At 37.2% G+C, this 15622-nt stretch overlaps 1 protein-coding gene across 3 annotated transcripts in view; it reads right to left on the reverse strand.

Moving 5' to 3' along the window:
* ppp4r4 (protein phosphatase 4, regulatory subunit 4) overlaps positions 1–15396 on the reverse strand; it is a 28162-nt gene extending 12766 nt beyond the window's left edge. For 2 of the 3 annotated variants that reach the window (XM_034027988.3, XM_034027970.3), the window contains exons 1-8: positions 14438–15396; positions 12921–12994; positions 3757–3859; positions 3253–3400; positions 2547–2623; positions 2049–2155; positions 1424–1531; positions 171–292 (exon numbers count right to left, since the gene is read on the reverse strand). In XM_034027988.3, coding sequence (XP_033883879.2) covers positions 171–292; positions 1424–1531; positions 2049–2155; positions 2547–2623; positions 3253–3400; positions 3757–3859; positions 12921–12994; positions 14438–14527 — 829 coding nt within the window. In that variant the 5' untranslated portion in view covers positions 14528–15396. The remainder of the gene's footprint in view (positions 1–170; positions 293–1423; positions 1532–2048; positions 2156–2546; positions 2624–3252; positions 3401–3756; positions 3860–12920; positions 12995–14437) is intronic. The other variant, XM_034027978.3, reaches the window with a different exon arrangement.
* Between the last annotated feature and the right edge of the window lie 226 nt (positions 15397–15622).

The following is a 15622-nucleotide window of genomic DNA, read 5'->3' on the forward strand; positions in this document are numbered from 1 at the left end:
GTATACTGTGGATTTTTTTCAGTTTGAACAAACATTGTTCAAAGACAGACACAAAGGCCCCCAGAGGAAGCTCCATTGTTTCTAGAAGTATATGTTTTGCCTGCTAAACATTTTCTGAACAATCCATTCAGTAGGCTTCACAACAGCCTGAGGTGTGCAGTAATACTCACCATTGTCAAACATTTCCAGAAGATTAACTATTGTGTCAAATGCAGCTAGTCGCACACTGCTGCCTTCATCTCTAGCTAACTCTACTAACTCAGGTAGGATCACTCCCTTAGTGTGTTCAGCCCTACAGAGAAGAAAACATGTAAGTTTATAGGGTGCTCTGAAGCTGGTTGGTTAGAGCTTAGAACTTCTGAAGATCCAAGCTTCCATTCTCAATGCATGGTAGATTACTCAGTTGGAGCAAAATGCATGTGCTTCAATTCTTTACTACAGCCAGGCAATCCACTACACAAAGTAATCACATCTTTGCCAGCATCTCTGAAAACTTGGTGGACAAATTAACCAATAATAGCAGCTCATTTAGATTACAACACAATTTCCTTACTTTACTTATCATTAAATAAAAGGTCAGCAGTCAGTAGGCACACATATAATGGCTTCAACTGTTTCAACTGATTAAATTCTGGAAGAACAGCTGAGTGGAACCCCTGAGGAAATGGATAAATAATGTTTCTTTTTTTCTCTCAGTATGTCCTCAAGGTGCAGAATTTAATCTGAAAAATGATTTAAGCAGACTTTGAATGCAGATATTCTGTCTGCATTCAAAGTCTTTTTCATATGGAGTTTTTACTAGAAGAGATGTTTTTGGGGTGCATAGGAAGTTCTGTTTATCATATATTTGTAAACTAATTCTTAACCCATGACAGATATTTTCAGGAATCTCATATTCGGTAGGATTTTTTTTTCTTCTGCTTAAGTTGAGAGGAACTGCAGCAAAAAGAGGTCAAGTAACTATCCCAAGGATCTTCTGCAGTATCTGCATGACTTACTTATTCTGACTTTCATTTAGAATTCTTGATATACTTCCCGTATGGACTCACTAACTTTGTTAATGAGAAACATTACCCAACATATTAAAAGGTGAAAATGAGATAATAAGTATAGATAAATATAGTAAATATTGATACATAGATCAATATAGTGTGGTATAAACAGACCAGGTGATAAAAGGGTATAATGTTTTATACCCACTCATTCATATTTGTTTGTTTTCAATTTGTTTTTCACATCCAAGTTGGGTTTTTTTCTAAACAATTTAAAATGTCCAATTTGAAACCTCACTGCTGTAACCCATTTACCGATCAAGAGGACTGAAGATCAACTCTTTATACCCACTGATCCTAAACAACAGATGTCACCAAGCTACTTCATACTGAATTTGTTTAATAAATCAATAAAAAGAGCTAATATTTACCCTATTCCCTTTGCTATGTACTCCAGCTGCCGACACATGCAGGAACGGACTTCATATTCTACATCTTGACAAAGGGACCTGACTAGGGGAAGTACATCTTTTTTCACTCTGTAAGGGAAGAACATTTAGATCTGGTTTAATCCTGAAAACACATAATACTAAAGAGTGCATATTCAGATTTATTTATGTCATTTTATAAGAAAAACACTGATTCAGGTGTTACAGAATACCTAGAATACAAATACAGAGTTGACTCATTTACAGTGCATTAAATTGATTACTTTTATATTATCACCAGTAAATGTTTTTTTTTAAAAGGTAATACCTGAAACATCTCATTCCTAATAAGATAACAGACCAGGGGGTCGATTTGATCCGCCTATACCTGGCTGGGATAAGCCACAGCTCGATTCTTGTACAACATTTTAAAATACAACCTGTTCAGAGCAAAGATATTTATCCATATCCAATCAATACAGTGCTGCTGACCAAAAATAGGAAATGTTATGAATATAAAATTACAATTTAGATGCTGTAAATAATTTGCAATTCTGTCATTCAGATTCCAACTCCAAGGTCCAAAATACATATTATGGTTATCTTCTTTCTACTTTTTGTTACTCACATATGAGATTCAAATTTCCCAGCAACTTTTCCAAGTACTCTGCAGCTGGCCAAACGAGACTGAAGTGACTGAGAAAGCTGTGCTTTTGGTACCAGCGGGTTCAAGATCTATACAAACAGAAGAATCAATGACCAATATCAATAACCTTCTCCAAACACTGAGCTAATGTAATACCTACAATTATATTTCCAAGGCCTTCAATGTTATATATAAAGAAAAACAATTGAAGACAACTGTATATTTTATCCGTTTGTTGTGAACATCAAATACAGAAATACAAATAAGTACAGAATGTTAGCACTGTACAAGACTATCAGTGTCATTCAAAATGTAGATACCCTACATTCACCATATGCGCAGGGCATGTAACAATGAAAGTGTGAAACGTGGACAGGCAGAATCCACCTTATATTTTCATAACCAAGTTTCATCACCATTGGATAAGCACTTCCTTTTTTGAAAGACAAAGAGGATGTAACAGCAAATAGTTTACATTACCTCTTGCCTAATGGTTTCCTTTGGCAAGACATCAATTGCTGATAATAGTGTTTCTAGCCATGCAGTGCTGACCACTGCTGAGAGGGAAACAGAGATTTAAAAAAAAAAATACATATTCATTTGGCAGCATATTAAAAAGAAGTTCCTAACTTTAACTAGACCTTGTCTGGTCAGGTTAATTCCAATGGCTTGTGTCCAGTCTAGTTTATTGTAAATAGCTTGTAACAGCTGGAAATCACCAGCAGGTGATGCTGTTTCCAACAGAACTGTTGGTTTTCCTCCCTGTGAATTAAACTGCTTTTTTCCCTTTAAATTGTCTTTGGCAGGGTCACCAATTCACATGCTTATAATTTAAAGAACAGAGAATGTGATGCTCTGGAGGGACCTCTTTTTTGGAAATCATACAGTATCCTCTGGGTTTCTTTAGTATTGGAAACCTATTTTTTAGTAGTGAAAACAAATTTTAACAAACTCTGCATCAGAAATGAAAGGACAGAAAGATGACAAGTCTGGCACAATTGGCTGTTTAGTAGTTAAAAGTTAATGGTGTACTGCTGGTTTTGCTTATACTTATTCTGGTGCTTCACCATGTACAATTGAAATGTTCTTTATTTGTCATAAACAGCTACAATCACAGACTGAATGTAGGCAGTACCACATAATACAATCAGCTGGCATGACTCATCAATTTTCTCTTTAGACTGACCTGCATCCCTGTGATATAGGTTTAGCAGTATAATCTGCAAAATTGAGTGGGTGTGAGTTTGGATCAATATAAGCTCATCTTGTAGGATGGTTAGAAAGGAGGCAGCAGCCGCTAATTGCATCTCCACCCCTGCAACATGTAAAACCTCCTGTGGGGAAAACAACATTTCTGTCAGGATTAAGTGGAACTACCTGTGTGGAAAAACAACTGTCGTGAAAATGCATTCAAACCAGGGTATTGGACCATCATTCAACATGATTTACAGCAGATTCCACAATTATCAGGACTTCAGTGATTTCTGGACACTGGTAAAGTGGTAAATGCCTGGAAGTTGGAATGGGTTGGTCTAAATTGATATTGAAACAGGCAAATAGAGGGAATCTAAATAAAGCAATGGCTAATCCCAGATATATTTTATGCTCATTATGAGGAATGGTTTTCATCTATCATCAAGATAAAATAGGTGCCACTGGAAGCATAGAAATATACAATCTGTTTACTTACTCTGACTTTTGGCACCACCCTTCGAAATGTCTCTGCTGGGTTCTGTCGAACCAGGTTTGGCAGATTCACAACCACACTCGCTCTCTGTACATCTTGACCTGAGCTGCAAAATAATTAAAATAAATCACATAAAAGGGTTTGGAACCAGGTTCATTAGATTCCCACAATGCACATCTTGTTTCTAACATGACAGCCATTATTATGGAATACAGAGATAAGTACATACTTAGTGGTAGTATGTATACACCTACCTACTGGTATCTGGCAATTAATACATAGTAGAAGCCAAAATCAGATGACAACATCTGACAGCCCATGAAAAAACACACCAGTTTCACTTTTTCAAATTCACAGCAGCACCCAACGAGCACTGCTGGCAGCTGATTGCTGTTATGTAACTAATTGCAGTAGTTATTTCAAAGGGGAGTCTTCTTCTGATTTCAGCAGTTTCTAATACTTGTTTGTACAAGTGATTCAGCTCTAGTTCACATTTTCCATCTGCTGGGATGGTATTATATTGCAGTGCAGCAGCTGGTAAGCACAGATGTAGTATATTATAACAAGTTGAGGTTGTTTTCTGATTTCTCAAAACTTGTGTTGAGTTGTCAGTTTGCTTATATCCCATATGTAACTAACAATTAAACCAATATGGATCATGAAAAGACTACAGTACTTCAACAATATGTCAGTAATATACATATTCTCTACCTGACAGACAGACATGCTGTTCCATGAATCAACACATTCTGATGTCAATCTGCTGCTAAATCCTGCCCTTACCCAGTTATGTATATTATAAATCATCAGGAACAACGAGTTTGACAGTCAGGCTCCTGTTAAATAAATGTTTGCTAGGCCTATCTTTATTTGCATAGTCCTAGTAAATCTATAGACCATGGGGTCCAATTACTCAAATTCCTAGCAACTGGTCATTTCAATAGACTGAATCAATCAGAGTATTGTTACCTCGGTTTTGATGCAATGGTGCCAGATAGGGTTGCCAACTGGCCCCATAATTCCAGGACACTAAGATAGGTCAGGTTTTTTAGCTCCCCTCTAAACCACAAATGAACAATTTTAAATCAACAAGTAAAGTGAGGTTTAGAGAGTTGAATTGAAAAACCTGACCTGTCTTAAAGTGTCCAGGACTTAAGGGCCAGCTGGCAACCCTAATGCCAGAGTTTCGAACCTTGTCAATCTGTATGTTCATTCAGTGTCTGGTTTTTGAAGAGACTGCTAGAATCAATATGGCAGTTCTACACACTGCAATAACTCCTCTTATTCAGTTGGATATTAATTTCAAAGGTGAAGGCTCAGATTAGAATCACGGGGGACAGGGTGGGGAGGGCTGCCATACACATCAGATTGCAATTACAATCATCTATTTATTTGACTTGATTAATCTGTTAACTTTTGTATACTATTCCAGTGTTTCATTGTCCTGTCAAACACTAATTACTTTTCAGGGGTAGGTTTTCCTACTTGAGTCATTGTTGCTTAGGGTTAGTTAATAACTAAGAAGAAATTTGGGTCAACTCCAAGTTTGTCTGGCAAAGAGCCCAAGGAAATGAGGTCAAGGCTGTTGAGAACGATACCTTACCATGTTGCTGAAAATAACCCAAACAATTTAAAGTCTGAATGAACAATCATATTAACTGAACCAGATTGAACCAGAGGTGAAGTTTGACTAAACAGAATTCAAAAAAGGTACCTGTATAGAAAGATTCGGATCCAATCTAATGGAAATCCTTGGCATTGTAAAGCAAGCTGTAATGGCCTTATAATCAAGGAGAACCATTTGATAGTCTATGAAAACGCAATGAGATGTCAGTGCACAGGTTTTAATCACGTTAATTGCACTGTTGGCCTAGTGTGTAGAACTTGCACTGTCAATTGGTTCAAATACTTCTTTGGGATAGCTTGGTAGTATAAAACAACCCATTGGAAAATATTAGCTTGGGCTACAGATTTAGAGTTATTCCATCCAGACCATAACAAAAGTGAACAGGGCACTGTAATCAAATTCTAATCTACAACTGATACAAACACTTGTCCATAAAGAAAAATTAATTATGTCTTGTTTCTTATTTCAAATCCAGTAGAATACACAAATCATCTACACACACAAGCGCAACATATTTGAAATATTTCATTAAAAAAGAAGCATAGTATTTAAAATAAGTTAACGTATTGCAAAGAAGTAGTTCTTACAAATATATTACACTTGATGTTGAACAGCCTTTTCAGAATCTCAATCATGCAAATTCCTATCTCCTGAAATGAGAATTGATAGCTTTGTTCATGTTTTTAAGCACGCTAAAGGACCTTGTCAATGCACTTATATTTAATTGTCGTTACTATGGTATGTTATCGCCATTGGTCTCATTTTAGTGCAAAACACAATAAGGAGGCTGTAATAAGTATCATAACAATGCTGTATAGTAGCTAGGGACACTCCCACAAAACGTGGTGTACATTAGATTTTACACATATGTGTTTACTTCTTGTTTGCCCTCAAGAGTTTTAAGTTAATGATTTGTCAGTGGGATTAGTTCCATTTAGATAAAGCTAGACTGCTTTTCAGGAACAAACTGCCCTGGTTACCTAGGAGAATTAAAAACGCTGATAAGGCATGTCAACAATAGCTAGTGTAAGCAACAGCCACTGTTTATAAGGCTACTGCATAAACAGGCACAGCAAACAGACAACATGCTACTTTTAAATATTTCTCTTCTCAGGCAATGGTTCTGCAGCTTTAAGGGTCCTGCAGAACTTCAGTGATTTTTTTTTTTTTTGCACAGGCTTAAGCACACTATCGGGAGGTCAGTGTGAGACCAGCATGAATTGCACACTGTTCTAATGCACATCCAATTCATTTAATTCTAGAGAAAGTTCCACACCAATGCAGCTGAAACCTTACCCCAATTCATACAAAGTGACTATTTTTTGTCCAGTTTAATACAATAATACAATACTAATTATTACATTTTAGATAACCAATGTCTTGGAGTTCAGGGACGTCACCAATACACCAAAAATGGATGACGTGTTCTTATTAATATGAATTAATATTTTTAAATACAGTTGCTGTGGGATGCTCTGAATTGAAAGCTTGGCAAAGCAGTTATTGAGAAGTAACTGCTACAAGCTGGCAATTAAAATATGAAAAACACAGCACCCAAATGTGTACACAATTAAAACGGGGTACACGCTGGTTTAATTTGCCAACCATGTTCTTAATGGTTTCATTGAACCTATTAAGCCACCAAACAGGTCCAAAAGCAATTCTTATTTCATTAAACTTGCTAGAACCTGGTGTAGACTGGCTCTCCAGCACTACAGTATATTATACACCTCAATGGCCAATCTGCTTGCCAATAGTATTGCTGTTACCTGGCATGATAAAGCTTGATTTATTGAAAACACGAGATCGCAAACAAATGCATTGGTTTCTTATGACATGGCCATTGCAACAAGCGCACAAGGCTTGACTGCCTAGCAACCATGTAAACACACTATAGAAGAAACCTGGATCTCATGCAATGAGATGGTGAGGGATATTTATGATACAACCTAATATATGTTTAATCTACATTAGAATAATAAATGAATGAAATGTTAATATTATTTTGTACCATGCTTGCCTTTATTCTGAATTCATCTGAGGGGTTGACTCTGAGATGAGAACTGGCACTAAAATAAAAAAAGGCAATATATCTGCATCTATTTATGACTGAATCATGTACTGTGGCATTGCTGTTGGAATGTGCATAAGATTGTTGTTTGCTTAGCCATGCACCTTGCCTTGTAATTCACTGTAAATCCTTTGATTGGGGATGTTGCATTGAAAAGCAATTGTGTAAATAATGCCTTTGTTCATGTGCAATAGAAATGAACAGATATAAAGCACACTCAGAGGCACTGAGACAAAGAGAAGTTGCCTACTTTAACAACCACACACAGCAATCAACTCCTTTTAATACGGTAGTACTGCATAGCATACAGTAGTAGAGTAAAACCTAAACAAAAGCATTGCAGCAAAAGTATATCAAGGCATACAGCTCCTATTTATCAAATGGTGCAACTGAATCCCAGATAGGGGTATAGTGGAGGCATATGCATTCTGTACATATGTATTCTACAGTTTTCATCTTCTGCATCTAAAGAAAAACAGGTTCACAGACACAGGCACCTACATATACTGTACTGGGGCCCTAATGCAAGTCTGGCCTGCAGCAAATAATACAAAATTAAGCATACCAATGATTTATCAGCACTTTCTAGTATTAAAATAGAGTAATATTTTTCAATCAAATTTTACTAAAACTCCCACACCTCTTTTAATATTTTCCTCAACCCACAGTACTATACATCTGTCATTTTTACAGGTTTATTGTGACAGACGTTTCTGTATGGTCACATATTCTAGACTTAGTTCAGTCATCTTCCTGTTTTCATTTTATTATGGCATCTCTCTATTAACATTCTCCTCTGTTGATCTTTTTTTTTTAACACAGGAATATTCCACAACATATTTTCAATATACAAAAATGAATATTAAAAATCAAACAAAACAAACAACCACTGTTGTTTTGTAACACAATATTATTAATAAATAATAGCACATTACCATAGCCACTAAGTTAAATAACCATTTACTTAATGACAATTACCAGCAGAGCTGCCCAAATCTATTATCCGATTATTCGGATAAGCTCACCTCATGTGAGGCTCATTTACAGAACCATTCCAATTGAAACAAGTGAAGAAACAGCTGCTTGAAGTTGTGATGAATGCTGTTCTCCACAGAGTCTAAGAAAGCAACAATCATCAACAATTGCAGTTTTGTGCAGCACTAATTACAGGTATTAAATAATAACTCAATCAACCAAGGTATTGAAATAAGTTCATTTTGAATATTTATGCAGAACTTTGTAGCTGCAAAGTCAAAGCAACTCCATCCTTAATTTGCCTGGGGAACTAAAAGTATAGGAACCCATCAAAAATAAAGAAGAAACTATTTGTTTGTAAGGAAACAAATACAGTTTCAATGTTGAAAGTCCCTACATTGTGAAAAGAGCTTTGAAACAGACTTTAAAGTTATAAATGTAAAAAGTTGTCAGGATGTCTTACCATACGTTATTTAAACAGTTGTAGCAACATGTGGGGATGTATAACGCTAGATTTTTCAGAACCCCGCTACTTACTCTTTAAGTCATTACTGTTTCTGCTATGAATTCAAATTCAAGATGCCTGTTTTCAATAAGCACCCTTTCCCAGTATGTTTTAATGCCTGTTTTTCTCATTTTACCACCTGTACCAGCTCCCTGACTAGGAAACCTTACTTTACAACCTTCTACCAGACTGACTATTGTATACAGTTGTCCTGAGCATGTTCCAGGAAAATCTGTTGTCCTGAGAAAATGATCGGTGAATAAAACAATACCTCCTGAAGCAAAACCTGTCTTTTAAAATACATTATGATTCTAAAATCCGAAGTGCAATCTTTGAGATTCTGAAGCAGCTCACACTGTGGGTTCCTCATTTCTATCAAACAGTTAAACTGTAAGTGACTAATAAATATTTTTGATTTGGGTCAGAAGGCAAGAAAAAAAACTAACAATTACTTAGCTGGGTTTGGCTATAATATGAACGCTGGACTTACCTGATATATGGAAATAACTGATCAAAACTTATTTAGAATCAAAGAATATATCAAACCAATCATGATTATGTTGAAAATAATATTTTGGAAATATATACTTTACAACACAGAATGCAAAGTGCCAATATTACACGTGCATTATACTGTCATATACCTCTGCTGTACTATGACATTTCTGTTTCAGACTCACATGGTACTGCATTATCTAAGAGCTATCATTAGTCAAAGTCAGTGATAAACAACACCGGTTAATCTTGAACACACAGTTTCAAGTATCAGTATCTTAAGCAATCATAAGATACTGCTTTATTTACGAATTGAGCAGTCAACCACATTGAAGACCTTGTTAGTACTGTAGATATACTTGTATTTTCTCAGGATTTATTATCCAGCTACAGGGAAATACAGTAGCGGAGGCATCTAGAGAACTGCATGTCCAATTACGATGAAATTTGCTAGACATCCTTTAGCACAGACAACTGATCATACCAGATACTGTAAACAGCAGTGGACCCTACTCGCTAAGCCACCCAGCAGAATGATTAATGGCCACAAGGCAAGCCTCGGTTTGGGTGAATATGTTCACTAAATCGGAGATTGAGTAAAGGTTAATCTGGCTTTCCTTTTACATCTACTAATAGATTCATACAGCAGAGCTTTCATTATCTTAATGGAGATCAAGCATCATGGGGTTCAGTTCATAGGCAAATGTAAATCGTAAATTTAAAATCCCATCTTGCATAGCACTGCCACTTTTAACAAATATATGCTGTACGAATAAAACAAAGTGAAATTGTTTGTTTTTGAGGCAAACAACCTTTCATAATCAGGTTAATGCACATGTCCTTTTTAGAATTAATGATAAGTGATAGTTTAGAAGAAACTAGCTTCATTCATTTTCAGGTGTCAACAGCTTAATAATGAAGGATTTGTTTCATTAAATAGCTTCACAAAAGTGTTTTATAAGATTTAAAAAGCAGGTAATCGTGACCTGAATTACAACTCATGAGGAGTGATGGGCAAACTGTTAACCCAATACCATCTGCTCCCCATGACAAGATGTCTGCTTATATCCCCAGATATTCAAGACAGGTTTAAGGCACAAAAAATGACTGTGTATACTGACAAGTTACAGTATTTGCTTGTTTGGAGCTTTTAAAGGTGTATTGTCTCTTCTAACGCACTTAAAAGCCAATAAAATAATTAAAGGGCCCTCCCTGTTGATTTCCATACTTTAAGAAACAAAAATACACCAGTGGCACATGCCTTTGACACTGTTGATCACTCTATTCTACTATCATCTCTCGCTGACCTGGGGATCTCTGGCACTGCTCTGGCCTGGTTCTCCTCCTACCTCTCCAACCGCACTTACCAGGTAACCTGGCGTGGAGCAACCTCCACACCTCACCCTCTCTTAACTGGAGTCCCCCAAGGGTCAGTCTTGGGTCCTCTCCTATTCTCTCTCTACACCCGCTCCCTGGGCCCCCTCATCGCATCCTATGGTTTCTCATACCATTTCTATGCTGATGATGCTCAGATTTTCCTCTCCTTCCCCACCTCTGACTCCACCATCTCCTCCCGTATCTCTACCTGTCTGTCTGCTATTTCCTCCTGGATGCACTTGCATCACCTCAAACTCAACCTCTCTAAATCTGACCTCCTTTTCTTTCCCTCCTCCTCCCCCTCCTCTGATCTCTCTATCTCTGTTCCTCTGGAATCTACCACACTCTCTCCCTCTTCCTCCGCTAAGAACCTTGGAGTCACCCTGGACCCCTGCCTCTCTTATTCCCAGCACATCTCCACTCTGGCACGCACTTGCTGATTCTTCCTGAGCAACATCCGAAGAATCCAACCCTTCCTCACCAACTACGCTACCCAGCTCCTGGTCCAGGCCCTGGTACTCTCCCGCCTAGACTACTGCAACTCCCTCCTGGCTGGCCTCCCTGCGTCCGCCACCCGTCCGCTCCAGCTCATCCAGAACTCTGCTGCCCGCCTGGTGTTCTCTCTGCCTCGCTTCGCCCACACTACTCCACTACTCCGCTCACTCCACTGGCTCCCGATCACCGCACGCATCCAGTTCAAGACTCTTGTACTAGCCTACAGATGCCTTGACCAGACTGCACCCAGCTACCTCCAGACCCTCATCTCTCCCTACACCCCCACTCGACCTCTCCGCTCCGCCTGCACTAGAAGACTGGCTCTACCTCCGCTACGCTCCCCTGCCTCCAGAGCCCGCTCCTTCTCCACCCTTGCTCCGCAGTGGTGGAATGACCTTCCTACAGATGTCAGGACTGCCCAGTCCCTGACCACATTCCGGTGCCTCCTTAAGACTCACCTCTTCAATCAGCACCTGTAGAACTCCTCTGTTTGTATCCTGGGACACTATCACCCTTCATTTAAATGTGCATTATTTTGCTCTTATCTGCCCCCTATTTTACTGCATTTAATCCTGTACTTCAGAATACTGTAATCTGCCAAGTGTTTAACCTGTAGTATTTTGTATTTAATCATATCCTGATGTAACTATCACTATTATCTGCTGTATTATTGAATTGTGGTTTGTCACACTTGTACTTTGCTTGAACAAAAGTTATTGTATTTTTTGCTCTTATTGTATTACTTGTATTGTAACACTTAATGTATTTGCTTACGATTGTAAGTCGTCCTGGATAAGGGCGTCTGCTAAGAAATAAATAATAATAATGCTCACGTGCTTTTAACTTTGGCATTGGTCCCATTTGATCGACTACATAGATACCTATATTCGGTAATATAAAGATTGTTGGAAGGCTTATTTTAAGCCTAATCAGTGACAGCATTGGTAGCAGGTTCACGGAGCACACAGACTGAAACTCTACACCTGCATCCTACAGTATAGTCAGTAATAATGACTGACAGCAAACAAATCATGCCACAATGAAATACTATTTTTTCCACTAGATCAACTGCCAAAAAAAAGAAAGCATGAAAGAATAATCATTCTGTGAAATGCCTAGGGTCAAGCACACACATTTCTAAATGCAGGTAAAGCTGAAATTGGCCTACACTGATGCCTGATGTTGAAACTAGGATCTAGTCACAACCTTTATAGCTATCTTGTTCTTTTCCACTTGATTGTAACAGTACAGTATAAGGTTATACAATGGATATACAACTGAGTTTTAAAATGGAAGTATGAAGTACTTATCATTAACGGTTCTGAGATAAGGCAGGAGGTAACCACAAATGTGCCCACAAAATGGTTAGCTATGGAACAAATGTCAGCCTATGTACTCCAGTCAAGACTTGATAAAATGATGTGGCTCTAATATCCATGCAGCTCTTCTAGGCCATTGTTCAAGAAACCTGCTTAAATATGCAACTTTCTTTTCTAATTCATCAAAATGATTTTTAAAAAGTCATTAAATAATTCATGAGTTAAAGTTGAATTGTTTCCCACAATCTTTCTTTCCCCTTCTCTCTAAAGCGTTCAAGCATCTGTTAGTAAATGTCAGGATACCTGAGAAGATAAACAGCTCTTTCAATATCATTAAGGCCTTCATCCACAGTCAGTTTTTCTATCTCTTCTGCAGTCTGTAAAATAAGAAATAATAATATAATAAAACATTTGTAATTATTGATCTCAGTTACTAAAAGAATAAGATTTATTAGCAACTATATGGTTTACATTATTGATAACCAAGGCTATTAGCTCAGATGAGGCATTACCATTTCCCCCCTTTCCTTTGTTTGTTTTTTACATTAATGCAGATTAATTCAAATACAAACACATTGGTACCTAATAACTTCCTGTGCTATAGTACTGTCTTAATACAATGGTCATGCTGAAATCAGATCATGTGACCTACAGCACAAGAACTGATAAGGTACCAGGAAGATTTAAATAAAATGCAAATGATGTACCTAAATCAGAAAACCTTGGATATTTTCCAAATAGAACATCAAGATCTTAAATGGCTGAATTACATTTATGTTAGGAATGAAATGTGTCATTAAACTATTCATGCATATTTTAAAATGATCCGTTCAACGCGTCTTTAAAAACGACCTTTAACGAAAAATAAAGAGACATTACTGTATGTGGGTGGTGTGGGCTGGGGAGCGGGGGTAGTGTGTGGATGGAGGAAGAGTGGGAGGGCTATAGCTATAGTCTGCGGTCACAAAATAATACAGCACTGGATAACACTGTAACCCGCCCCCTCTTCAATCTTTTCAATTGATTCAATATATTACCCAGGTATTTCCTGGCATTTAAGACATCACTTCAGTTGTACAATACAAGTATTAAAAAAAAAAAAAAAAAAATCACACTGGAAATATTCTGTGGTATATTTTTCAGTGTCGTTGCTTTGGCCATGTTTTGAATAAAACAGTGCTGACCGCTTACTATACATGTAATTGGCGTCTCTTAAGTTTACAATGCATTGGCCTCCTGTACTCTTCAATGACGCAGTATTTGACCCAAATCAAAGGTTGTGAAACCTACAAATTAAATAAAACGTCAGGCTTTGAAAATGTCAGTTATTAGGAAATGAGCAGTGCTTAGGTTATATTTAATAACATGACACCAAGTGCGTTCTGTGCACCGTTTTCAACTAGTTTCTCCTACATTCATTTCTTGCTTGAAGTAATGAATTACCGACATGATATAACGCTCCTTTACAAAATATTATTTTATATAGATTAAACTGATTACTCATGTATTTGTTTATTTATGTTGATTTACTGAATTGCGTTTTTTTTTTTTTTTTTTTTTTTTTTGTAACATTTGTTGCTGGAAAACCGTGAAAAACTCTGAATAGATTTAATTAGAATACATGAAATTATAAATGCACCTGCTTTGCCCTACACAGTGGCCAGTACTACAATATTTGAATTTTCAGCACAAAAGGAAAACTGACTACTGAACACAATGTTGATCTAAGGAAAGGGAAACCCATAGTCCATATACAGTACATAGAAATAACCGCGCAATAAATCAGACACTAGTAAAATACATAATAAAAAAATAAATACCGTAAGACTTCGTCGTACAGGCCTTTCAATGAGTGCGAGGTCGTGCAGATCGTCTATCTGCCCGAACAAACAGGTCTGATTGAAAGTCATTTTGTTCCAACTTATTATTTTTTAATTTTTTATCTGCTGTTATTCCTCCACCATGACCCAATCACTAAAGTATAAAGTAATACTCTGAGTAATGAGATAACTTGGGACTGATAATATCCACCCACGAGCAAGTCTCTCAGATTTAAAAGGCTCTTATTAAAATGTCTGCAATGATGCCAGGCTAAATCTAGAACCAGGTTTAGTCTTTTGTTTTCATTACATGATTGACATATTGCAAATATTAATGTCTGAGACCCAATGATTTTTTTTTTGTCCTGAAAGTTTTTTTTTTTTTAATTCTTCAGCTCATAAATGAAGTCCCGGTGATTTTAAATCAGTTAGTTATGCTGTGGTTCTTACAAAAAAAAAAAAAAAAAAAATCTCCCAAATAATATTTACGACGTCGCCACTGAACAGTTTGAAAAAGCCTCTCCTGGTCTTGATACATCCAGAAATCTGGTTTGAGGGCTTGTTTCTTCCAATATAAACGTCCACAAATGGAAATTGGCTTGTGTTGGTCTATGCATAAAATTAAACACCTTGTTGAGACTGATGCGTTCTTTCCGTTGTAACTTTAGCCAGCTCGGGTGCCTGTTCTTTCCTGTCCGTTTTTGTTATTATTCCATTTTTTGGCCAGGCCGATGTTTCATCTCAAATTTTGTTTAAGTTCCTTCAACAGCAGATTTGAACCCAGCCATTTAAACACATTTAAACGTCGATTCACTTTGCTGAGAAAATGGTCCAACAGTCAAATTGTAGAGCTGTTAGGGGGGGAAAAATCTACATTATGAATGTAGAAATCTATCGTAACACTGTCACTTGTAGTATCACTAACGAAAGCAAGAAAAGGGAGCTCTCTCTGGACTGACTTCCACACACAGCACACTGCAGCTAAACTGGTCTCCATGGAGACGCGGCGCTACAGAAATATCTCACCAGACAAATTTACTGCACTGTAAATCAACACTGCACAGCAGAATGAGGCAAGGGATTACGACAATCCCACACGATTGCGTTCTTAAATGGATACTCAGGAGACGAAATTATATTTTGTTTGTACATTGCGTCTGTCGTGGACGCACTTATGAAGTAACA

Source organism: Acipenser ruthenus, chromosome 18 (assembly GCF_902713425.1).
Source record: "Acipenser ruthenus chromosome 18, fAciRut3.2 maternal haplotype, whole genome shotgun sequence".
Lineage (NCBI taxonomy): Eukaryota > Metazoa > Chordata > Actinopteri > Acipenseriformes > Acipenseridae > Acipenser > Acipenser ruthenus.